Source organism: Crassostrea angulata, chromosome 7 (genome assembly GCF_025612915.1).
Source record: "Crassostrea angulata isolate pt1a10 chromosome 7, ASM2561291v2, whole genome shotgun sequence".
NCBI classification, from domain to species: Eukaryota; Metazoa; Mollusca; class Bivalvia; order Ostreida; family Ostreidae; genus Magallana; species Magallana angulata.
Genome location: NC_069117.1, coordinates 6,880,950 through 6,906,463, shown reverse-complemented (window position 1 = coordinate 6,906,463; position 25,514 = coordinate 6,880,950). Strand labels below are relative to the sequence as shown.

At 34.0% G+C, this 25,514-nt stretch overlaps 2 protein-coding genes across 10 annotated transcripts; one reads left to right on the top strand and one right to left on the bottom strand.

Annotated features, from left to right (window-relative positions):
- Positions 1-2,482: 2,482 nt before the first annotated feature.
- Positions 2,483-22,396, top strand: LOC128191639 (microtubule-associated protein 1B-like). 9 transcript variants are annotated; one of them, XM_052863815.1, is made up of 11 exons: positions 2,483-2,612; positions 7,150-7,265; positions 11,365-11,478; positions 12,566-12,679; positions 14,879-14,992; positions 15,848-15,961; positions 17,413-17,526; positions 18,899-19,012; positions 19,567-19,680; positions 20,122-20,235; positions 21,233-22,396. In XM_052863815.1, the coding sequence occupies exons 2-11, from the start codon at positions 7,163-7,165 to the stop codon at positions 21,265-21,267; spliced, it is 1,050 nt and encodes a 349-aa protein (XP_052719775.1). In that variant the 5' UTR covers positions 2,483-2,612; positions 7,150-7,162; the 3' UTR covers positions 21,268-22,396. The 9 variants fall into 9 exon arrangements, with proteins under 9 accessions (XP_052719775.1, XP_052719780.1, XP_052719782.1 ...); XM_052863814.1 differs by lacking the exon at positions 2,483-2,612 and adding an exon at positions 6,470-6,641; XM_052863820.1 differs by lacking the exon at positions 11,365-11,478 and having other exon boundaries at positions 2,484-2,612.
- LOC128191637 (heat shock 70 kDa protein 12A-like) lies at positions 21,769-25,477 on the bottom strand. Its single transcript, XM_052863812.1, has 4 exons — positions 25,069-25,477; positions 24,674-24,895; positions 23,896-24,069; positions 21,769-23,724 (listed from the first exon to the last, which is right to left on the bottom strand). The coding sequence occupies exons 1-4, from the start codon at positions 25,462-25,464 to the stop codon at positions 22,672-22,674; spliced, it is 1,845 nt and encodes a 614-aa protein (XP_052719772.1). The 5' UTR covers positions 25,465-25,477; the 3' UTR covers positions 21,769-22,671.
- Between the last annotated feature and the right edge of the window lie 37 nt (positions 25,478-25,514).

Here is a 25,514-nt window from a genome sequence, read left to right as displayed (position 1 = left end):
AAGAAGATTTTTAAAGACATGAACCCTATTTTCACCGTTTTGCAATTATCTCCCCTTTAAAAAGCTAGAGTTGTGTCCTTTATTTAACAACCTAGAAACCTGTTTCCACAATGATGCTTTGTACCAAGTTTGGTCAAATTGGACTCAGTGGTTTTAGAAAAGAAGTCAAAATGTGAAAAGTTTACAAAAGCACGGACAGACAGACGACAGATGATCAGAAAAGCTAACTTGAACCTTCGGTTCTGGTGAGCTAAAATGCATAACACGCTAGCATGGTTCAAATAATGCACTACAATATTTAGAGACAAATGATTCAATATATGAACCATGATCTTTAAGTAATAAATCACCATTTATATAGTACCTTAAAGTATTAAATGCACAGCTTGAATTTTACTCATAGTGACTATGACACGCCAAATTCACAAAATTGAGCTAATCATTATAGTTTCACAATCGATAAACTAGGTTTCACGGTTGTAAACTATAGTTTATGGACAGAAAACTATAGTTAACGACGATAATCTATTTCACATCCGTTAACCATAGTTAACGCGATCATCTATGTTTCACGGGTGTTAAACTATAATTAATATTGAAAGCATCCATTTGCGATTGCAAAACATAGTTAACGAATGCAAATTATAGTTTACATATGTGAATCTGTATTAATCAGCAAAATCTATTGTTAACATTATTTGCAGACGGATGAACTTAGATTATAATTCGTAAACTAGAGTTTACAACTGTTAAATATGGTTTTGCAGATAAAAAGTATAGTAAACGAATAGCTACTTATAGTAAATGAATCGTTAATTATAGTTTACGAACCGTAAACTATAGTTAACAATAAACTATTGTTAACGATAGTTTAGTGTCCGTAAACTATAGTTAACAGTCGGTAAACCTAGTTTATTATCTGTAAAACTTTATTTAACGCCGTTATTTTATATTTCACATCTGTGAACCATAGTTAAAGCGATCATCTATGTTTGAGAAGTGTAAAACTATAATTAACACTGATAACAACCATTCGCAATTGCAAAACTAATTTATCTGATAAATTTATAGTTTCACGATTGTGAAACTATGATTAACAACTCTTAAATATAGTTAACGAATGTAAATTATAGCTTACAGATGTGAATCTATATTATCAGCAAAATCTATTGTTAATGTTCTTTGCAGACAGATAAACTTAGATTATCATTCGTTAACTAGAGTTTACGACCGTTGAATATAGTTTTATAGATGAAAACTATAGTTAACGAATCGTTAACTATAGTTTGCGGTTCATAAACTATAGTTACCATTCGATAAACCTAATTTATCAAATGTGAAATTATTTTTATTTTTTTTATTTTTGTGATTTGGCGTGCCATAAGTGACCGTCCAATATTTTCTTGAAGTGGCTTAAATGGTATTGTTCAAGAGAAAGAATTATAAACTGTCAACACAACAGAAAAATGTTTTTAACGCTCATTAAAGAATTGACAATTTTTCAGAAATATGCTTCTTTTAATTGCAGCATTTGCGCAATTTTAGGCGATATAACTTCCATGTTGACAATTTTTTTCCCTTAAGAAGGATAACATAATTATTCAAATGACTCAGTGTGTAGCAGAAGAAGATGTGTGAATAAGGCGGGTGAAAACCTTTATTAGGACAGATAAGATTCTGTAAATATCAACAAACCTGATCATTCTTTCAAAGTTCGCTCAAAACGAGGTTTATTTAACACTGCAGCGATCGATTTGTAATCCTTAATACATGTACGTAGTTCCAATACATATGGAGCATATATTGATTAAATTTGAACTAGTGTATGCGTAATAAAATCATCAATTAGTGCCACTTTTTAGAATTTTAGTGTATCTTATTTCTAAAGTGGGTCTGTGCTCCATATTTTTGTAATAGTCTAATGTTTAATGGAATACAAACTAATTTCAATCAACAAGTATTTAAGGTGATGACCCACTATACATTATATACATCGTTTTGCATCCCAGCAATTGAACGTTTTAAAGGAAAATATTCAGATAATAGTCCTTATAAGTCAGTAAACTCGTGGCCAAAGTCGGAGCTAGCTATTTTTCAATAGGAAAAGAAAGACATATATCCTTTACAAGTTCAACAGAGAAAACATGCATACATTTATATTATCTCCATTAAAAAAATAGAGTAAATTTATTTCCCATGATAATCCACAAGTAGCAGCAGAGACATAAATAACATGTTATAAATAAATTTTATTTATGTATCTGGTAGCAGGCACACAGTGGCAGGAGGCAGAAGATTTATCCCCCCCCCTTCTCTGATTTTAATAAAACGCTAATCTTTTATGACATTACAACAATGGTATTGGAAAAACTGATACATGAATTAAGATATACATGCATCAGATTATTAGATAATCTAATGATTTGGGGCTTGAATTCTGACAGTTTCTTTTGAATTTAGGTTCACCAGACGTTGATTAGCGAAGTGGGGCGTTTAAACACCGCGCCAAAATCACCTCAAGCCTTTAGATGATACAGACCATCACTGCTGTATAGGCGCATATAGGAAGTAGCGAGTGAAAGATACGGAAAAGTTAAAAACATCGTAAAAAGGTAATGTCAGTAAATCTGCAAGAAATTTATGGATAAAGTGGTGATCTAAAGTTTATTTATAAAACCTTTAACCATAATATAATCTTTAAATGCTCTCTAATTTGAATTCTTTACAAAACATGGTTTTGTGTAAACAACTTCGTCACAAGCAGCATAACTTTGCCGCGCCTTGGGGCGGGATTTACAAAGTGAAATAATTCACTGTATTTCTATTACGATGGTATGGGACATCTGTCTATATTAATGTGGATTAAAGTAATTATAATTGAAATACTTTCACCGGTTTAAAATGTTCAAATTTTACAATATTTAACCAAAAAATAACTTTTAATAATATTTGAAGAGATAAAAATTGTAAAAGCCCCAGCAGGATTCGAACTCATGACTTACAGATTTGTAATCAACCCTCTAAACCACTGCACTACGCTGCTAAGTAGCAATTTTGGGAAAGAAACTACTTACCTATATAATTATACTTCATGCTATTGTTTATTTCGATAAACAACCTGTCACAACATGGAAGTGTCCCATACCACCTTAAACAATATACTTATCCTTTAAAACTTCAAGAGAGTATATATTGGCATTCGAATGATAAAAAATACCAATAATAAATAAAGCGGACATACAAGTGCAACCGAATGCAAATATGCCACACCCCACCTTTTTATTCTCTTTACTGGATAGGCATATAGGCCTATAGCCTCACATACTTTTCCTTGCAAATCCCCTTGTTTTGATTTTTGGATACATCTCAGAAATGCCCAAGGTTTACAGTACTTATTTGACCATTTATTTTCTTAAAGTGTTAATAAATGATTTACCGTATACAAGGTTATTTTCGCCTCATGTAACTTCTGCTCTTTTTCACTTGCAAATAGTTTCGCCCCTCTTGAATACACCCAGACGAAGTTGTGCTTAGATAGAGATCATTTGTGACATTAAAATTCACCCAGTCTTAAATTTGCCAGCTGACAAAGAGGTGAAAGGGGCAATAATAAAATGAAGCAAATATTTCCCTGCATACTGTATATTCGACTGTCCATTCTGCTTAGAACTATCGCTTTTTGCGTAATATGTTGATAATCATAAATACCTTTGTGTCCAAACTACATCCATTAACTAGAATGAAAAAAGTCCAGATCATCTGTTTTGAAATGCCCCTTCTTCCGCTTCATGGTAAACAACACAGACCAAAATAAATGATCTATGGGGATTTTGCAGTGCAAAAGACATTAGAGTATCGGTAGGATTACGTTGAAATTTTCAGTTAAAAGCAGATGTTGTATCGATGAAGAAATCTTTGATTTTTTCCATTTTATCAATGTGAATTGTAATTCAATGACAGGTTTGTTTATTTTAGTTAAAAATCATTCAAAAAGTGATGGAAGCAATAACTTGGGACACACAATGTCCAATTTATGTATCTGACATGAAGACATCTAAACATAAAATATTGTAAAATGTAAATCCTAATTTACATGTTCTCTCAATCTCTGATCCAGGTTCAAATTTGTAATTTCACTGCTTCGGGCTTACTGTGGAATCATCATAATCATTTGTGTACTTATGAAATTAAGTCCCTACAAACCAGGAAAATTTTAGCTACTCACAAACATTGACCCACACAAATAAAAATGATCCACAGTATTTAGAATTCTATGTTCATATGCTGTACATACCTGGTAGTAAGAAATTGATATGATTAAACTGTATGAAAACAATGTTAACCAATGACTTATTTTCGAAAAGAAGTTGTTAAAGCTACCGCATAATTTTAGGCGTGGATATTAATCCTGATGTTGATACAATGTAGTTCAGAGAAATAGTACTTTGCAAGAATTGATCCAACGCCATTGTACATCATAACTATTACATGTTTGTTTTGTTGTTACATTTTTTCCTCAATTCAACTTTTTTTTTTACAAATAAATGTTCATTGTCTTAAAGGTTATAAAAAGAATATTAAAATCAAAAGGTTGTTCCAACAAAGTGTTTTTATGTTTGTAAAAGTTTGATGGTTATCAAATTTACAAGCTTCTATAGGAGTATATAATCAAAATAAAAGAGTTTAACACTGTTTAGGAATAGCACAATAGTAAAAAACAATGTCTCTGGTGAAAATATTGATTGATTGACAGGAATGGGTAGATGTTTTAATGTTAATGAATGTTGTTGTGTATTGAAGCATTAAATTTTTAAATATTATTTTAAATGGGTAAGGGCTGGTGGAAAATGTTTGAATTTGTTTTGATAGCTCTGTTGTATGATGATGGATGTTGAGTAATAGAGGGAACAAGAGTATAAGGAAACGGTCATTAGTACATAGAGAGTTAAACCAATGTCATTGCATGATTTTGCTTTTGTGTTTTTCTGTGTTGCATAAATTTTCATTTATAAGTAAAATGATCCATGATTCAAACCTAACTTTGTTTAATGAGAAGACTAAATGGACTGAGCTGGTCGTATCTGTCTATTGTTAGGACACTTCTTTGTCTCTGTTTGTCTTCAAACTTTGTGCAATTAATCAGGATACATAATCATTACAGCTAAGATTTTGCATTCATTTAAAATGTTTGTCATACATGTGTGACTTTAAACAATGTGTGACATTGTAATGAAAATGACATTTTGAATTTTGACATAGCATGTAATAAGTACAGGGTATGTTAGGTATATATGCTAGTGTTCTATTGAGATTTCCTTTGGTGGGAAGTTGCATCATCGTCTCCTTGATGAAATCTCTGTTAATTCCTCTCTTCATGTACTATAACAATACTACCGGCATTTATTGAGTTGTTTATCCTGTTGTTTATAGGTAGGGTTAACTTTAAGTAAGTGGGTATTTACAGAGTAAATGTCATCCACAGTGGGGGGGGGGGGGGGGGGGGGTTCTTTGAGCCTACAATATCATATCAAAATTTGACTTTTACATTAATAAAGATGCAAGTATAGTAATTGATAAATGATTGCCATAGCATATTATCATATATCTGTAGTGTAGGTAGATCTAACTGTATATGTATTAAAATTATGACCATTTCATTATATACTATAGCAATTTCAAATGTGAACATAAATAAATTCTGCAGAAGGATGATTTAAGATTAGGTAAATGTGCAGACCAAATAACACATAAGCCTTGACATGTTTCTTGATAACATGCATTCCAACACGGTTTTGTTTACTGCAAAAGACCCATTTGAGTTTTATGGTTCTGTGCAAAAAAGAAACATATTTTCAAATTTCTGGCTAAAATTTCAGCAGCTGTAATTTCATTATCTAATTGCAAGGTCATCATGAGTTGAACAAGTGCCTAAATCTTGCATGTAAAGTATTTTTATTATTAATTAAGCGATTAGATTATTAATTAATTAACAACTCTAATTATTTAAAAGTCCTTACATCATATTGTGATCAATGTTATAATTAGATTTATATACATGTACGTTATTAAATTCAAAATTCCTGATATTTGGCAAAGTTCTACGCTCAATTTTAAAATTCGGCTGTAAAATCAATGAGTTATTACAGAATTAAATAGACGCAAACACAGAGTCAGGTAAATGCGTTTTATGTTGTGATTGAACTTTAAAGAACAGCTTTACAGCTACCTGTACCTGCTTTAATAATCCATCAATTTTGTTTTTTGGTAACATTGATAAAGAATTTCTATTTTGAGAACCTATTCTTGACATCCACCAAAGCATAGGTTGACCTAAACAAGCATGCTCTGTAAGTCATAAATGGAATTTTAACATTTAAATCATTGTTATATTCTGTGGGTGATTTAATTAGGCAGATGAGTCTATAGTATGTTGTGTCTTCAAACTATTGATATGACTATCCCCCTGGTGGGCCCCATTGACTCACCTGCATTGTGACCCATATCCTGTATGTGGACAGTAAACAACATCATTTCAGTGGGTTCACAGAGAAAAAAATTGCTCAACTCTGTGGAAGAATTTTGTTATTAAGATAACTACTTTGGAATTGTTTTCATTTGATGTTCTGCTCTCATCTTATAATGTAAGTATATTTGAAGGTTTTCTCTATAGGTTTTTGTTTGATTTTTCTCTATTTTAAGGAAATTTCCTGTTTTTATTTGAAAAATTGGGAAGTCACTTCAAGTGTAACTTACAATTTTTGTAAAGTCAAATATTTGTAAAAGGAAGGAAAAGGGGCAATGTATTTTGATCATGGAACATGAAAAGATACACTTTAGTTTCATATAATATACTTCATATATTGATTATGAATCAGATCTCCCATACATTTTATTCGTAATCATTAATTTACATCTGCTGTCAAAATCCAGTTTGTTATATTACCGGTGACGAATACACAAGTTGATTTACCTCGAGGAAGTATTAATTGCTCTCGGTGTAGTGTGTGTACAAAATCTGTTCATTTTGTGTTTTGTGAGTAAGTCAGCACTATTGTGTGGAAGTTAGGGACAGGAAGTATAAGGTTGTAGTACATATTAGTAAGGCGTGGGAAGGCTGTACAAACTAACGTAGATTTTTGTTGTCAATAGTTGAATAACAGAGATGGCAACTAAAGTAGCCCCAGAACTGCTGAAAGATGTATGTGCTGAACACAACTTGACCCACGTCAAAACTGAAGAAAAGAACCCCCTCCCCTCGGCAGAAGGTAAGCTGTTTCTACTATTTCACTAAAACTCTCACCACCACTTGTTCAGTGTCCCATGTAATGCATTATATATTATCATGTATGTAATCTTGTTCTCCACATTTATAACTTAAATCTAAAGACCAATGTTTGGGTAAAAGATGTACATTTAAACTCTCTTATTTTTGGTAGTGTGTGATCCGCCTGGATCCAGACAGGTTGTTTTCGATATTTTCCAGCCTTCTGGTGCTTTTTCAATCAGATATTTTTGGCTGTTCAAGGAGATTAGCCAGACATGATTAGCTAGCTAAACTGCATTACTTGATGGTTACGTAACGGTATTCAGGAGGCGGAGTAAAATGTCATGGACAGAAAAATTTACCATCCCAGGCAAATGTTTAATGAGTAATAATTGTAGATTGCAGACTAGTTTATCTCAAAGTTAGGATTGCATGGGCATAAAAGAAGGATTGTGATGGAGGAGTTTTCACCTGAGCTAGGTAGAGCTGAAAATATTGGGCTTTTTACCTGGATCAATGGAGTGTCTCACCTGGCTGTCAGGGGGATGGTTCATTACACCATGCAGGTGTAAAGGTGATGGACAGCACCTCTGTCTCTCCACATTAACCCCCTACCTAGCCAGGTGTTATGATGGACTTGACCATGTACATTGGTCAGTGATTCCCAATCAATAGATCATTGAGGGTCTACTTTTTATGGATAAAAGATATATGTACTTTTTTATTTGTTGCAATCAAAAGGACATTAGACAATGCTAGAGGATTAATATTCAATTATTATCATTGTAAAACTTAAAAAAAGTCTGTTTACATCAAATAATATTTGGTGACATTTGCTTAGATATGATGAGAACCTTTGTTATGATGGGATTGTATAACTGAAAGAGAAGGGATCAATATTTTTAATCATTCTACTTGAGCTGACATGAGAAGATCAGGGCTCATGTCTTTCATGGTTTTCCTGTTTGATAAAACAGCTTTATGATGTGTAGCATCCTGATTCAGGCCTGATATTTATAAGTACATGATAATATACATGATATAGGATTAGGGGAAAAAATAAAATATCAAGGAAGCAAATGGAGTAAATGTTTGAAGAGGTTGGTTAAGATGATAGTCAGAGAAGCAGCAGGTGGGGAGAGGGTTTGATTAAATAATGACTATAGACACATCAATGTAAGGCTATACTCAGATTATAAACCAGGTATTAATACTTTCTGCTTATCTGTTATTACATGTACCTCAACCCATTTTGTGTTTGGAAAGTCCTAGGTTATTGCTCCCCAGACCAAACAGTTTAAATCAGTGACCCTCTTGACAGTTTAATGTCTTCCTCTGCCCACTCCTCTCCCTCAGATCTCAAAACAGACAGTTTACCTGGATATTTTACACTATTTAAATCCAATGCATGTTACAGACAGTGTCATCATTTAATTGTCAGAAAATGGGTTATACACATGTACTGATAATATCAATTTATGAAAAATTGAGGTTAGGAAAGCTAGGTGTTTAACATTGTAAGGAATACTGTCGTAAGTAAAAAACTACTGCATCAAAAGTGAACTGATTTATCAAGGATGTGAAGGCTGAAGAGGAAAGAATTAACACTGCTTCACATCCTGTAAGTGCCTCGAGTTTCAAGTACAAATATGGCAAATATTCCAGATATGAATAAGCGCCATGGCCTGCGATTGTGAGTGGAGAGGGTGTGCTGTGTATTTATATATACATAGTTCTACATATTTGTACGTAGTCTGGCTATTGTCGGCTTACCAGTGAAATGATCCCTACACAGTACAGTGAAATTTGAGAATAGAAAAGTGGCAATGTGATGACAATGGATGCCCTCATTCAGTCATTTCATGCTTGACAGAAACTATCATTTCAAGGGCAATAAAAACTCAAGCTATGGTTAATATACCTGGTCTCCAATACAATTAATGGTCACTGAATAGAGAAAATCAGATAAGACACAATGTTCTTTGGATTGGACATCTTGCACTGTACAATAAAAATTTGAAACATTCAACATTATTTGTGGAAAAGTATTCTCATGTTTATGATTAATATCAAATGGTGAAGTAATGGCCAAAAATATACCGTATTAATACCGTATAACGGGTATTTTCTGCGGCTTGAAATTTTTGCGGTTTAACCCCTAAAAAGTATCAAATTATATTCTGCGTTTTCAATTTCTGCGGTTACATTAGACCGCAAAAAAAAAATAAATACATATGTTTACCGGATTTTCCGCGCTTTACATATCTTAAAATCGACATTCTTACCGTGTTCAAGGTGAATGAGAACTACTGTTGACGTACGTTTGTCCGCGTGGTATTAATTTACGCTATGAACGCGGGCACAAATTTTCTGCGGAATTTTTTCCCAGTGTACTTAAAGTGCACTTTGGAATGAAATTTTGAAATTGCATTACATGAATAAGGATAATCGGAAGTTACTATATTATAGAACACTTGCATATACGTGTACCCAATGTATATCGTTTTTATCTATAAAAACTGTCAAACAAATTTGTATTTAATATTCACATTATAAAAAATTTAATCTCCTAAAGATTTGAATTTTCCGTAAATTTACGAAATTTAAACTTCTCCCAGCTTGAGATAACGACACGTGTCAGACGACAAATAGCCCCAAGCAATGACCCAATTAACTACACGCTAAGACCCGTGTTTTTACTGCAATTTTTAGATCCCTTTGTGCTCTGACTTTTAATGGATAAAACTGATCAACTCATAATTTAAACGACATGTGAACCCATAAATTGACAGTTAATAAAGATCACAAGACAATTTTAGCCAGCGTCGTAACATCTTGACCGCTAAGTAATGACTACCGACAAGTGCACAACCGATAATAACTGTTCACTGTGAACAGTTTTCACAATTTTAGTCCAAACTCTAGGTAATGAAAATCGTTCGGAACTAAATTTAATAATTATTATTCAAATGATTTATTTTTCAGTCAAAGAATCCGCGTAATTTTTTACCCGCGGATTAAATTGATATTGTAATTCCGCGGAATTATGACCCCGTGGGAAAAAATACGTCTACTGTTACTCTCAAATGTTTTACAAGTCTACTAAATATACTGCTTGTGAACTTTTCTTAGATCATTTTTATTTCATACTCGACTAAACACACAGTCCTTATATCGATCTCTTCAGCTATAATTGATATCGCACAGGTAACATGAGATAATTAGGTGTGAAATACGACGCAGAGCCCACTAATAACGGACTGATCACGTTTGAAAATTATCGATTGTATTTTAAATAGTCTCAAAATTAGGGATTTTTTTTAAAGAATATTTTGCGTTTTGAATTTTTGCGGATTTTTCTTATCCGCAAAATACCGCAGAAAATAAACAACCGCAGAAAATACCCGTTATACGGTAAGTACATGTACTGAAAATGTCAATAACATCAAAGCATGAAATTAAAACTTCAGTACAGAAACTATTGTCGTTAGGGAGGTATTCATGATTAAATGTCAATTACCTTGGGTCAGATAATGGAAATAATTGTCTTAATATTTTGTCCATCTATCTTATAAGAGATTTTGACGGGTGCAGACTAGGTATTATATTTAACATTAACTCAAAGATTCTTAAACTAGCAAAAATATGGATCAATATGATATTCATTTCTGTGAAGCTATATTTGTATTTTTAGTAATGTTAGAATGGTATCTGTTGCCTGGAGCTAATGTGAGTACAAATTGGTAGAATATGTATGATATTCCTGATGGCATTTTAAAATTTGCCCAACCAATGAATGTTTGATAATGCTGGCTATTTCTAGTTGTATTCCATCATCTTTCAATGTACAGCTAGCTAGCTACAGTGTATCTGTGTCAGAGGGAACCTATTCTAGGTATTCACAATTGCATTCTGCCATCTTTCATTGTCTAGCTAGCTAGCTTCATGATATCTGTGAGCTAACCTGTAATGGGTATTCTCAGTTTCATTCCTCCATGTTTCAATGTCTAGCTGGCTAGCTAGCTAGGGTATCTGTGAGCTATGTTCACATTGCAGAAGAATAGACATACTGCCATTGATCTCTGTGCCATTCTCTGTAGACGTGCAGCAGGAGAGGCATCACCTAGAACTCTTACAGAACGTGGAAGCCTTCAATGCTGGGCAGCTACAGCATACTCGAACCAAGGAGCGGGTCATGCTCCCCGACTCCAGCAGTGAGTTCATGACCTCTGTAGTGAGTGTAGTCATGGCAACTAACTGTGTGATACTCTGCAGTGTTGGATAATATATCCCGGAACTTTACAAAGTTTTTTTTTAATACTCAGACACCTTAATTTGAGCGCATTATCAACTTCCCTCTTTCTTTTAATGTCCTGTTCAAACTTTAATAGACAGCAAGACATATACTCAAGCTCATATTACACTATATCCAAATGTCCTGAATTTGGACTATTTTCTTTACATTTCTATACTATGCATGTACCAATTTATATACATATATTATTTTGAGAATTGTTCATTCTTGTTTGTATTGGATCTTTCTTTCTCTCCTTCTCTCTCTCCTTCCTCCTTATCTCATCTAGTGTTTACACAGAGAAAAACATTTTAAAACAATATATATGGTGTTCGCATGCTGTTATACATTTCCTTATTGCATAGTTTTCTCGAACAAATTTTTTTTTAATACCGGTAATAACAAATTTTGAGGAATTTAAGAAATTCAGCAGAAATGCTCAAGGCTATTTTTCAGTAAATGCCAGAACTGTATTCATTGTTTATATTAGGTTTTAATTTATGTATCAAGTTTATCAATGGCCAATTTCCCATGTAAAAAGATTGGATGAAATCCAAATGATTCAACAAAAAAAAAAAAAAAAAAGCTGATTGTTGAATCAGAAATTGCTTAATAAGAAAAAAATATATGTAAAAGGAAGTAGAAAAGTTTAAGTCCTCCCAGAAAAAAAAACAGCAAAAAATTACATAGTTCGAAAGAAAGCTTAATTAAAACCATTTCAGGCAAGAGAGGAATGTTTTCTCATAAGTGGTGCAGCATGTTTATCAAGTTTGGTATTGTTTACTATGAAGTGCAAGGAAAAGTTGGAATCCGTGTGACTCATGTATTAAACTATGACTGGATTTAGTATAAAAATGAAAGCTTTTCTTATTTGATTGCAGATATTGGTAAATTGCATGTTTAACATTCAATATAACAATCTTGCTTTGTGTTCCTGAAATAGCATGTTGCATTCAAGGTTTGCTTCAACAGCTTTATTTTCTGCTTGCTTGCTGAAATATTTGTAGTGTTACTGGAGGAAAAAAACCGAGAGCGTCATTTAAACAGCATTAGTGAGTTTCTCCGCACTGAACTACGGCCCACAGAACCTCTGGAGAAAGTGGTCCTTCCCGACATCATTAGTAGGTGTCTCAGAATGTCAGTAGCTTCACTAACATCCCAGCTTGTACAACCATGAAAGAAGTACTAGAGATTTAGCTGTACTACTGAAATAACATCACTAAAACCTTACTTATTAACAGTTAATACATCACACCATAACATTAGTGAGAACTTATTTTTCACTAGGGATTTCACTTGTTGTACTTACAAGAAAATGTGACTAACACCTGAGTTAGTAACACCAAATACATTGTTGTTCCACCATGATCATAAAAAAAAGATCTCTACCTAATATTTCACAAGCTCTTCTACTGAAAAATGTTACCTATCGCGTGATATACATATTGGGGAGAGCTTATCATTCCAGTAGAGATTTTACTATTGGGATAATATTATTAGCACCAGAATATGTGCAGACTTGCTATAGATGGGTCACTTTAGTGTAATTCAAGATATCTAGACACCCCTCCTCCATCCACTCTTACTGAAATTCCTTTAACCAAATGGTACGGAGATTACATTTTATACCTTTCAATTTTGTACACTCCAAGAAAATACTCTGCCAGTTCGTTCTAATTCATAAAAACTTTCTTATAGTATACATGTACTACTATACTATATCAGTAACAAATTTACTTTTTGTATTCAACTTAAGCGACCTCTCTAGATTACACTTAAAACAAAGATATGATCATTTTAAAACAGCAAAGATTAGTTGAAGTCCCCTTCCTTTTTTTCTGCATCACAGATGGATTAGATTTATATATCGATAGTTTTTGTCACGACACAGAACCTTGTTTTCCAATTTGACAAAACCTGACTATCTCTTCAAGAACAGTACTTTGCTTGATAATTATGAAATGTGTTTTCACTTTTGGTAACTCGACAAAACTCATCCAAAGTCAAGGACATTACTTTGAGAGGATATAAGTTTCATTTTGAGATGACTAAAGACTTGGTGAAGAAGCCACAATCTCCTCCAGATAAGCTGATTACACAATGCGTCATTGACTTCTTAATGACAGTAATCTGATGGGGAGGAAGTTGTAGTGGACGGCCAGCATCAAATATATCTGGATTACGAATTGTGTCACAAATCTCACCATAGTAAACTGAAGATGTAGACAGTTTGGTTCTTCCCTAGAGTGTTTATAGTGGTTTGGGGTGTTTTTATAGATGTAAAGGGAATAGTTTTATATTCCTATATTAACTCGGTGGACTATGATATTCAAGAATAAAACATATCTAGCACATTGACCTTATGAACATTTCTCAGTTTATGCTTTATTAAACAGAGAAAGATTCACTGTGGACATTGATCGGCTCAGAAATAAAGTACAGCAGCCTGTGACGGCTGTTACAATGTACTTTATCATTAAATTGTAAAACTTTTTTTTTTGTAATGTTAACATTTTGAAATACTGTAACCGCTGATGTTGACATGAAAGATATATTGTCAAAGATGAATGATTCACAGCCATTGCTGGACAGGTCTACAGAAGTTGGTTAATATTAATGAAATGTCTTTATTGTAAATTACTAAATCTGCATTTATTTATGCATTATAATGAAGAGCAAAGAGCAATGATTCACAACTGACTCAATATGTGTATTACCTGTGTTATTTACAACCTAGAGCAAAGTCACACCTGTCTGATTCACCTGTGTTTATTTGCATTTTATTTAGACAGAATAATCTATTTATTTATTGGTTTCCAAGTTTGTACCAGTAATAATTGCTTGTACTGGTATGTATTTGCTAACAGCCTTTTGATTAATCTAACCGTTTACACTTGACCTCCACTTAACCTTCAGTTATTGTTTTTAGCATTCATTGATGCTGGACTCCTGATTAATTATGCTGGACTTTTAATCTTGTTGCAGCATTAATTGATGCTGGACTCTTAATGTTGTTACAGCAGAAAACCAGCATTATTTGGAGCTAGATTACAACATTATTTCATATTGGACCTCTTATTTTTAACATCTAATGATGCTGTACTTCTGACATTGATACAATATTGAATTATGCTGGACTTCTGACATTGATACAATATTGAATGCTGGACTTCTGACATTGATACAACATTGAATGATGCTGGACTTTTGATCATATTACAGCATTAATTTATGCTGGACTCCTGATTTTGATTCAGCATTAAATGATTATAAACTTCCGATCATCATGAGTTCACACACAAATGCTTTTCTTGTTGCAGCCATCGCCCAGGAGAAAACAGAGGAGGAACTGAAGAGTGGGATAGAGCAGTTTGACAAGGATCAGCTTAGGCACCAGAGGACTGAGGAAAAGAACCCCCTCCCTGACAAAGACGGTAGGCTCCCATCACTAACATAGAAATAAACGTGATCCATCCTGATATATATTGTAATGAAGCACTTGATAGGTTCATTACATCTCTGACACCATTTATCATTCATGTTGGTAGTTACTGTTTGCTATATGATGAGCAGGCTTTGTTAATATGATCTGGACATTAACACCCTGTCTAGGAGATATTGATTAGTCTGCAGTGTCACATTTTGTATTGTGACTTTGTTTTGGGACAATAAATGTTTATTGACTTCATCTAGACCTATTTGTCCCAGCGCAAGTCGAACACACTGCTTTACACACTGATAAGTGCTATAAAATGATTAATATAATCATTTCACATTATGTACCAAGCCTTTATAACTTTGCCTGATATCTTCTATGGTCTCTGAGCAGTATGCATAGGTTATTTATGGAGATAACCAGGACTATCACCAAGAGGATCACACAGGCAGGGAACCAAGTACACATTGCTTGATAATGGTACATGAAAACAGGGGCCTAGCTCTGTAAGAGTATAAGAAATCTTATAATTTGTGGTATTAAGGTGTCAACACAAAAATAATATGGTATAAGCTTCTTCATATTGTCTTGAAGGCAAGATCTCTCCGTCTGCTTACATAGCCCATGTCACTTTGCTTCAAAATGTCTGTCTATATGATATAATATATCACAACCTCATGTTCTCTTTTTTTGAATATGAAGCAGATATTTAAAAAATGGGAAAGAATAAGCTTTAAAAACTTGTAAATTTTGATCCTCTGAAGTTTTGAGCTGCAATATAATCTGATTTTTAGATTAATATTATTTGCATAAAAATCATGTCATCACTACATAGCAATTTCCCCCAATGTAGACATTGTCAAGGAAAAACAGGAACAAGAGGTTAAAAAAGAAATAGTGAGCTTTCCCAGGTCCAAGTTACGACGGGCAAACACAGAGGAGAAAATCTCTCTCCCCAGTTCAGAAGGTAGCCTCACTCTGAAGCATGCTGACCTCTGAGCCTCTCTCTCAGATTTCTTTCTAAAGGGGGAAAGTCTCTTAAGAAATGTAGTACTTATGACAGTAGCAATATATATGGAAATGTTTATTTTTTTTTTAAGTTTCAAGCTCTCAGTTATATATCCATATTTCAGAAGTAAAAGAAATAAAATTTATATGATATTTTTTATATATTGAACAATACATGTATGTGTCAAAAATATATACTTTATCTTTAGTTATATCATAGATATTCTCATGTTCATAAACTTTCTTTTTTTGGTTTATATTTCCTGTTTAGTGCCATGCTGAGCTATGCAATTTATTTTTATTTACTAGAGCTATATTTCATTTTGTTGCACATTTCCTCGCTTGTTTTTCTTTTCTATTTTGGAACAATTTTTTCCTGTATTTTAGAAATCCCAACACAATCCCACCTGTAGGAATATTCTGAATACAAATTTATTTCAATTTTGTTATTTTTTTTTTCTAGGTATTGTTTTGTTTTTTATGTTAAAACCAACAAAATAAACAAACCAGGGATACATTACTGCAGAAGTGATTGGTCAAAATGATAAAATAATGTGTTTAAAATTTAAGCATAGTTCATATTAAGGACTTGATAAATAAATAATATTTTGTTGATGTAACTGACACTTAATGGTTCGAAACTGATTTCTAGAGAGTCTTTGGCTTAGTGTGTTAATCCAGTAACGAGTTATGACCACCGAATGTAACAGGATTGATGATCAATGTTGTGGTTGAGAATTTGTCATTTCATTCACTTAAGTCAACCGTCAAGGATAGGAAACCTATTAGCAGTGATAGGAAGTATGAACTATGACAATGTAGCCTCTCTGATGGTGATTTCACTCCACCACAAACCACCATATTGCCTGTGTTGTTGATCAAACTTATGTTAATGGTCACAAATGACAAGACAGATGACAGTAAACTTGTGTAGTTGGGAAACTGAATATAGGACAATGAATGTCATTCATTCACAATTAAGGAGTAGACCAAACACCAGTTTACTCTGGATTTGAAACAGGATTATTCTGGTTATTTTGATGAAAAAATTTATTTGTACTTTTTATTTATCAATTTGTCTTATGCAACAGTCTCCTTAAAGCATCACTTTATCTTCATCTCCGCTGGAAAAGAAAGATTACTTAGAAAAATTTTATTTTATTTATTAGCATGAAATATAAAGTTTATTATAAACAAATTTTTAAGGTCTTAATTTGCAAGAAATGTAAAACAGATAATGATTTCTTTCTACAAACATTTGGTTAAATTCGTACTGAGTCTATCTAATTAATGTTATCAGTGATAATGTAACTTTGATAAATTAATTTTACACAAGAAATATAAATGATTCCAAGATCAGAGTAACCGTGGAGAGGTGCAGTCCTTTGATTCTTAGTTTCTATGTTACAGCCATCCAACAGGAGAAGAGGGAGGTGAACATTAGGAAATCTCTGACAGAGTTTGAGAAAGGCAACCTGAAGCATGTGAAAACGGAGGAGAAAAACCCCCTCCCTGATGCCACAGGTCGGACTTTATCCTCATAACTCTTCTTCTCTAATCTTCACACCCCCCCCCCCCCCCCCCCCATTGCTACAGTCACAAAATTAATGAACGGTAACTAAAGATCTCCATTAGAATAGCAAGACATGGTTTTTAAATTTTCCAAAATAACATGATTTACACATGCTTTTAAAAACATAGTTATAATTTTACATTATATAAATCTTAAGTATATTATCGGTACATGCTTGGCAACAAAAGGCTTTAAACATAATTTAAGTTGCTTGGATAGTGTTCTGGACTTCAAACATCTTTAACCTCATTCCAAGAGGCTGTAATCTAATTGAATTAGATAGAGAGAAACAGTTTCAGCCTACACTACAACCTGCTGATTAAAATTTTGTAACAGATGCGTGTCCCAGTCACTGATAGAATTTCTTCATTAGTTTTAAGGCCAAGCTTAACAAAAATTGTTACCAATTCATTGAACTAAAATTATTTCCTTTTTAGAGTGTTTTAGGCAATTTTTTGTGTATGTGCAAGGATTCTTGTACAATACCATATAGAGTTCATCTTTTCCCTAATGATATTCTTTTGTCAAATACAAACTATATGTATGTAAATGATGAAATTAAAGCTATGCACATATAAAAACTTTTATTAAAACTGGATGTCAGGTTACATGTGTCCCAAATACTGAAACAGAATCTGACTGAATGTATTAAATATCAGTATATTAACAGCCATGTGTTTCACAAGTCAATCTTATGACCCAGATCAGTCCAAAAGGAAGTAGATCCTATTCTCAGATTATTTACACAAGAAAACCATCCCCTATGTCAGATGTCAAATTTGAGAAGAAATAAAACTCTCAAGAAGAAATGATAACAAATGATAACAATCTGTCTTTATTTTAGTTTTTCTATGTATTAGCTTTTTGTATATCCAGATTTCTGTAGAGGAAAATACCATTTTATACCGTATGTCTGGTTTTTTTTTGCGTGTCACAAAATTTGCGAAAATTGGGAAAATATATAGCATTTTTAATTTGCGTCAGTCATTTTTTGTGATTTTAAAAGTGTCTTATAGAAAATAATACAAGATATAATTTCTGCGTTTTCAATATTTTGCGATTTGAAAGAGATTGCCAAAAAAAAGCGAAAATTAGATCACCGCGAAAATTACCGGATATACGGTATGTTTTATATGTATGATTGTGTCAACTCACTCTGTTATGTACATGTTTGCATGATTTTCCTTGTGTATTATGTTTTCCATAATAATTTGTTGATGTTGTTAAGGGGTGAAAAAAGTTGAGCATGCCCAGATTCTTTCAGAATACCGGAGTTAGCATTGTATGTACGTGATGTTTATATTGCATGTTTATGTTTGGTAGTTATTGGACTAGAAAAGAAGGAAAAAGAGTTTCGCTTGTCAATACATGAGTTTGACAAAGCACAACTTGCTCCTATTGAAACTCAGGAAAAAAACCCATTGCCACCACAAGAAGGTTTAAGCAGGTTTTGGTACCATTGCTTTACACTGACTCTCAGCAAACTTATGCCTTAATGATTTTTTCAGTTAAGAAAAAGAATCTGTTAAAAATCTCTGATTTTACTTTCCACATCTAATGCATTCTGCAGCATCAATAATAATGATTCTTTTGGTGAGAGCACATTTGGAAGATATTTTAACAATAGTAATTAAATTTTTTTTCAATGAAGTACATGGTTTTTCCATTGTGTATACATGTGTTCAAAATTTGCTTCCCTACTTCCCACTCTCTAACAAAACCTTTAATCTGTTTAGGTGTCATATTGAAAGATATTTTGACATATTTGTAAAGAATCACATTCAATTCTCACTGGGTAAATTTTATTTCCTTATGAATTAGAATATAAGGAAAAAATTGATCATGAGGTTGCGTTAGATCAAACTGTTAAATATAGTTCCTAAATTCCTGTATTAATGAGAACCATTTAGTCATATATGTTTTAAACCCTGTGCTTTATCTTGTATGTGCTTACAAATTGCATGCTGAGGATTTGCTTCTCCATTCTGCAGTTATTGGTCAGGAAAAGAAAGAAGTTGAATTACGATCAGAAATTTCAGACTTTGACAAATCCAAACTCTCACACGCCAACACACAAGAGAAAAACCCTCTTCCCCCTGCTGAAGGTTAGCTTAGCGCTGTACTGTAGATGTGCTTACTTACATGGATCTAGAGATCTAATCTGTAGATTGGACTGACCACCATTTTTAACTGTCTTTTTTTGTCTTCATGTTCAGCAGCCATGATATAGACTTGATATAATTGTTTTGTTTTTTCCCACCGTATGTTACTCATGAATTTATAATGCACTCTGATAATACAGATATGAATGTACTTTGTTTAAAAAAAATTAAGCATGTACTAATAAATGTGTGCAAGCAGTAACCTGTATGTATCCTGATTTAGAATATATGTAGTATGGGTTGTTTATTAACATTTAACGAATCTAATGTAATAAATATGCAGCATAGAGCACTCAGCTTAACTCTAAACATCTAACCAAAATATAAGTATCTATATAAACATAAAGACCAAGTCCTGAAGTGTAAAAGCTCTCGTTATTGCAGCTATTCAAATGGAGAAAAAAATAGAACAACATATAAAAGGCATTGAAAATTTCAAGAAAGATGACCTGAAACATGCAGAGACCCAAATCAGAGAAAGACTGCCGTCTAAAGAGGGTATGTACTGAAAAAACCAAGGTGTGTTCAGCAGAGCAGGTACTTGAGAGTGCTTGACAAACATTGTTACAGGTATTGGGAATTTTGACAAGCACTTGCAAACACCAACTCTTCTGAACACACCTCTGATGGGTGGGGAGACAGCTAGGATAAACCACCTGATGGAAAAATATTAGCCCCTTCTGTATGAATTTGAATTTTATGAGAGGCAATTAACATTTAAAACATATCCTTGGCTAAGTACTTTGATAATTAAGTGTTGCAAATTATCTACCGATAAAAGGGATGTTTTTAACATTAAGTCCCTGTGCTGAAAGTGCTCAAGATATTTTTATCATACTAATGACTTTTAAAGTGCATCAGTGTAGTCTATTTATATTGGCCTTTCATAGGACCTTGACTTCACTTATCCTATTTGTGTAATTAAGTAAGTTTTAAGAAATAGTCAATTATTTATTTGTCACACTTAATACAAAAATACATATAAGTAATAAACATGTTATAATTTTTTTACCTTGATATTTAATATTAAAGTTACTTTATTATCATTCATTACCAGTAGTCATCACATGGGCTGAATATTTACTATAGGACAAAACTATAATGTTGTTTTAAAGAAATTCAAACAAGTCTGAAACTTAAGTAATGCAACTACAGTTAAACTTCGATATCTCGAACACCGATATCTCGAATACAATGGATATGTTGAAGTGAAGTCCAAACCACCTATTTTTAAAGTATTTTACCCTCGATATCTCAAATATTCGGATATCTCGAAGTTTTTCATCAGCCCCATATAGTTCGAGATAATGAAGTTTGACTGTACTAGTGTTTTGTCTAGAGTTTAGTACCATTCCTTGATTATATGTTTCAATATAGGAAATTGAAAGACATATTAGTACTATTTATGAAAAAAATTATGAAAAAATGTTAACATAAATTAGGCCCAAGTTTGAACTGTTTGTAGATGTTGATTAAGTTCTGTTTCTGTCTGTAGATATTGCCCTGGAGAAGGCCTCTGGTGACAAGTAGACAGGGGAACACCACCATGGGCTACACTGTATAGAACAGCAGCCGCCTGTAGCTTATGTATTTAGTGATCACAAGACCAACTGTTTACAAATCGGTGAATAAACGATGAATGCATGATGTAGGTTTTTAAAAAAAATTGTGTCCAGTTAAAACTGTTGCAGATGTTAATACTGTAAAATGATATTGACATGTACTTTTTTTTCTTTATTAATACTTAAATAATGATTTTTTTCACCATAATTTCTGTATTACTCATCCTATGCTTATATGTATGTTTTGGTGTTCGCTTCAAAACTCTCAAACTTGTCTTAAAATGAAACAAGAAAGGTAACTCTATAATGCTGTCGGACTGACAATTCAAGAATCTCTGACTCATAAACAAAACATATTTGTGCTGACAAAGCCATTTTACTGGATTGACCTTGGCTCTAGAAAACATGTTATTGTTTCATAGCTATTCAAGTGCAAATTTACAGTTGTGTGCAATTAATTTTTTTTGGGGGGAAAAAATACCATTTCATGTCCGCAATTTGTGCAATGTCATAATTCTGTACTTCAGATCATATGTACTTTAGAATGTAGTTTAGAACGCTGTCTTTTAGTAGAAACCCAGTACATGTAGTGCTCTTCACTTAATATCCTTGTTAATCTTGTGTCTTCCATGTTTTGACCAGTAGACCAGTCTTCGCATTAGATTCATCTAGTCAGGATACAGCTGCAATATACTAGACAAGGGATAACCTCGTGTGGTGTAATACTAACACACGTTGACAGTTGTTTGGTTATATTTTTTGTTGGAGTTAATTGTTTACATTTTTTAGTTCTTTTTTATTTTTTCAGTGTAGTTACATGAACTTGATAATTTTGTTTTCTTATTTTGGTTGTTGTTGTTGTTAAAGTACATTAAGATAAATATTGAGCTCAAAATCGACAGTCAAGCATAGGGGTCAGTGAGTGTCCTGACCACTCTCTCTCACCTCTCTGTATTTCTCGTTTCTCTGTAGCCTTGTACTTCGCTATATTCATTGTATCTGCTATCTCACATTACACGCTAGGACAAACTTGTTACCACAAGAAATGTCAAAGCATATTATATATTTTTGCTAATAAATACATAAGTATTTTCCAATTTTTTATTGTTTGTTTATTCTGATGAAAGCAGAATTTTGTAAGGCTTAAAGAGAATTTGTATGTCAAACTGGTCAGCAGAATATACCGGTATTGCGTGAATGAAACCCAATTACAAGTACAGTTTAAAAACAAGATTTGTTATGAACACATCTGGTGTATGCGTAAACAGTTCAGGTAATGCAGACACGGTTAACAGATACTTGTACATTGTAAGCTTAGAATCCGGTTTTGTATATGAATGAGATTATATACACACACTGATACAGCGAGTCTTCATGCGGTCAGGAAGTCTATGTACGTCTCCCGGTGAGTCTTGCTGGTATGATCATATCCGACGACCTTGATCTCGGTGCCCCCAAAGATGACCTCAAGGTCGACCGCGCGTTCCATGTCCCCGGTCATGTCCGGCATCTCCACCACCAGGCAGCCACACTTCTCCACCCCCTCCTCGTCCGTGTACTGCACGTTCTTCTTGGACGACTTGAAAAACTCGAATATAATCCCCCTCTGGTTCGTGATGATGGGTGTGTAGGTTTCCCGCCAAACCTCGTTATGACCGATCACCTCTCCGCACTCCGCCCAGACTTGGAGTATGTTCTTGCAAAGGACCAGTTCGTCTGAGACGACTTTCAGATCGTCTCGGTGTTTTCCGTCCTCAAAAGGCAGATAAGACCCGACTCCGTAGGTGTAGCGACATATCCTCTGGCAAATGGAACTGGGATCGCATCCGAACGCCACGGCCCCCTTCACCACAGCCAGGCTTGCATCCTCGGGCACAAGAACGGTAACTCTTTCACTGAACGCTTTCTTTATGGAAGACTGTAATCTGACAGATTCTGCGAATCCACCAACTAGAAAAATATAGTTAAGATCGCGGAGCTTTGGACGCTTCAGTAGATTCTCGATGTGGTCGTTAATTTGACCCAGTGGATCCTTAAAGAGCGAGTCCACTATTTCGGACGACAGCACGAGTTTACCCGAGGAAAACTTCACCGAATTTCCCGATTTTTGGGTGTAATCTTTTATGCAGTTCTGGACTGATTTTTCATCATATGAAAAATTACAAAAATTATATGGAAGCGAAACTCTTACGCTATCACTCTCGCCGCGTTTCTTGATTTCAAAATCTTGTAGTAATTCTACATAGTCTTTTGGAAATTGGGCATGGAATTCGTTTATAAATTCCTCCCCGAATATGCGGAACAAAAGATTGATAAATTGCTGATCTATAACTGTTCCTCCCCATGCCCCTCCAGTGGCTCGGAAAAGCTCGCGAATTCTGCCATCTTTTCTGACCTTATGAGCAACGATATCAATAGTACCCCCCTTTTTAAAGAAAAAAAAATAGTAAAATAAATTTTAAAAATGAAACATGCAGACAATTTGTTAGAATTTATTAAATACTAATGTATATTGGATTAGTTTTGATATTGTAATTGTACTGGATATAAGTGTTTAAAGAAATGCTTTAACACAAAGTTTGAAACACAACAAACCTCCAGCATCCACTACGATGTATTTGGTTCCCGGTTCGAAGGTGGGTTTGGCGGTTTGGTTTTCTCGGTTATCAGTGAAGCTGTTGGTCTGTATAGTTCTACAGGTCAAGGACGCTGCTTCAGGTTCAAGGGCAATCAGGAGCTGGTTACTATGGACGTTGTCGATCAACTCTCCCTGTAATATAACAAACCAACACGTATACTTAACCAATAACTAATTGTGACGATTCAGAGCACTAGGTACTACATGGTTACAGTGTGCTTTCACTTTAGACTGCCTTATGGTATACAACATACTAGTATCAATTATTAAGGAGGCTAAGTGGTCGACAAATTACCCATCAGACCAACCTGAAAATTATAGATACATGTTTCATAACTATTACCTATTGTTTAGTAAAGAAAAATCCAAGTACACATGTATAAGCTGTAAAAATTGAATATTTTCTCGTATCTTTACACAGCGCTCTTAGTAGGTAAAGATAGTTAAAAGTAAATTAGTTGAAAATTACAACAACCATCGAATCCACTTTCCCCCTAAAAAAAATAAGACTAATCAACTTTTGATCACTAAAATGAAAAAAACCAGTTGTTACGCATAAAATTACAGAAATCAACTGTTAATCTACCTATTCATAAACTGCTATTAATTTAATGAAGCATTCAGAGTACTGTATTTATACAAGTATACATTCTGTCTTAAGTTTACTGTAGACTGTCTTCACAAATCAAGCTGTAATGATTTCATTTTGATTTGGAAAGACTTGAAATTTATGGACCTTGTATGCTGCTTCTCGCATAAACTGTTTGGCATTCTCATCCCATATTGCGGGGACCGTGATGACCCATCTGATGGTTTCCGCCTCCGGTTGGTACCCCATGGCTCCCGCCAAGTGGCGCAACAGGTGCCCCTTCATAAAGTGAAGTGACTGGCTGAAAACATCTACTGCTAACTGTTCTTTGCCATTTACGTCTTGGAGTACTATTTCGGTGTTTAGAATCTAAATGAAATGAAAAAACTTGATGCATTAAAACATGTTGGAGGCTGAGTCCAAATAACAAACCTATCGAACACCTAAAAACTTATTTCAGAAAGATATGACATGTATATATATTCATTTAAAATTTCTTGGAATATTTTATAAAAAGACTTGAACCAAACATAGCACCTCACCTTGTTATCATACAGTTTCATCTTGAAGCGATCAAAGTAGTAATGCTCCGCCGCTTCTTCCTCAGTTAGATCGTTGTATTTGGACACCGCTTCAAATCCAAAAGCCGCAAACTCTCCGCTGGGTTTCAGCAGAAGGCACGTGGGTGTTTTCTGTAGAAGGAATCCCTGCGTTTGGCCCCAGTTGCGGTTTGTGTAGATATTGTCCTTATTTGATGTAAGGGCGTAGGCGTACCCGCTGAAGGTGGTTCCGAAGTCAATGGCAGCGATGATTTTGTACGGATCCTCTTCCGGACATGCTGACGACGTGGAGTCCGGACACACCGCCCCCTCCTCCTCGTTGCTGCACTCAGAAAGCTTATGCTCAGATGAAGACTCTGGAGTCTCCTCATCCGCCATTTTGTCTGCAATCCGTTCCCGCTTTGTTTACGATAGTGATGGATACTCCA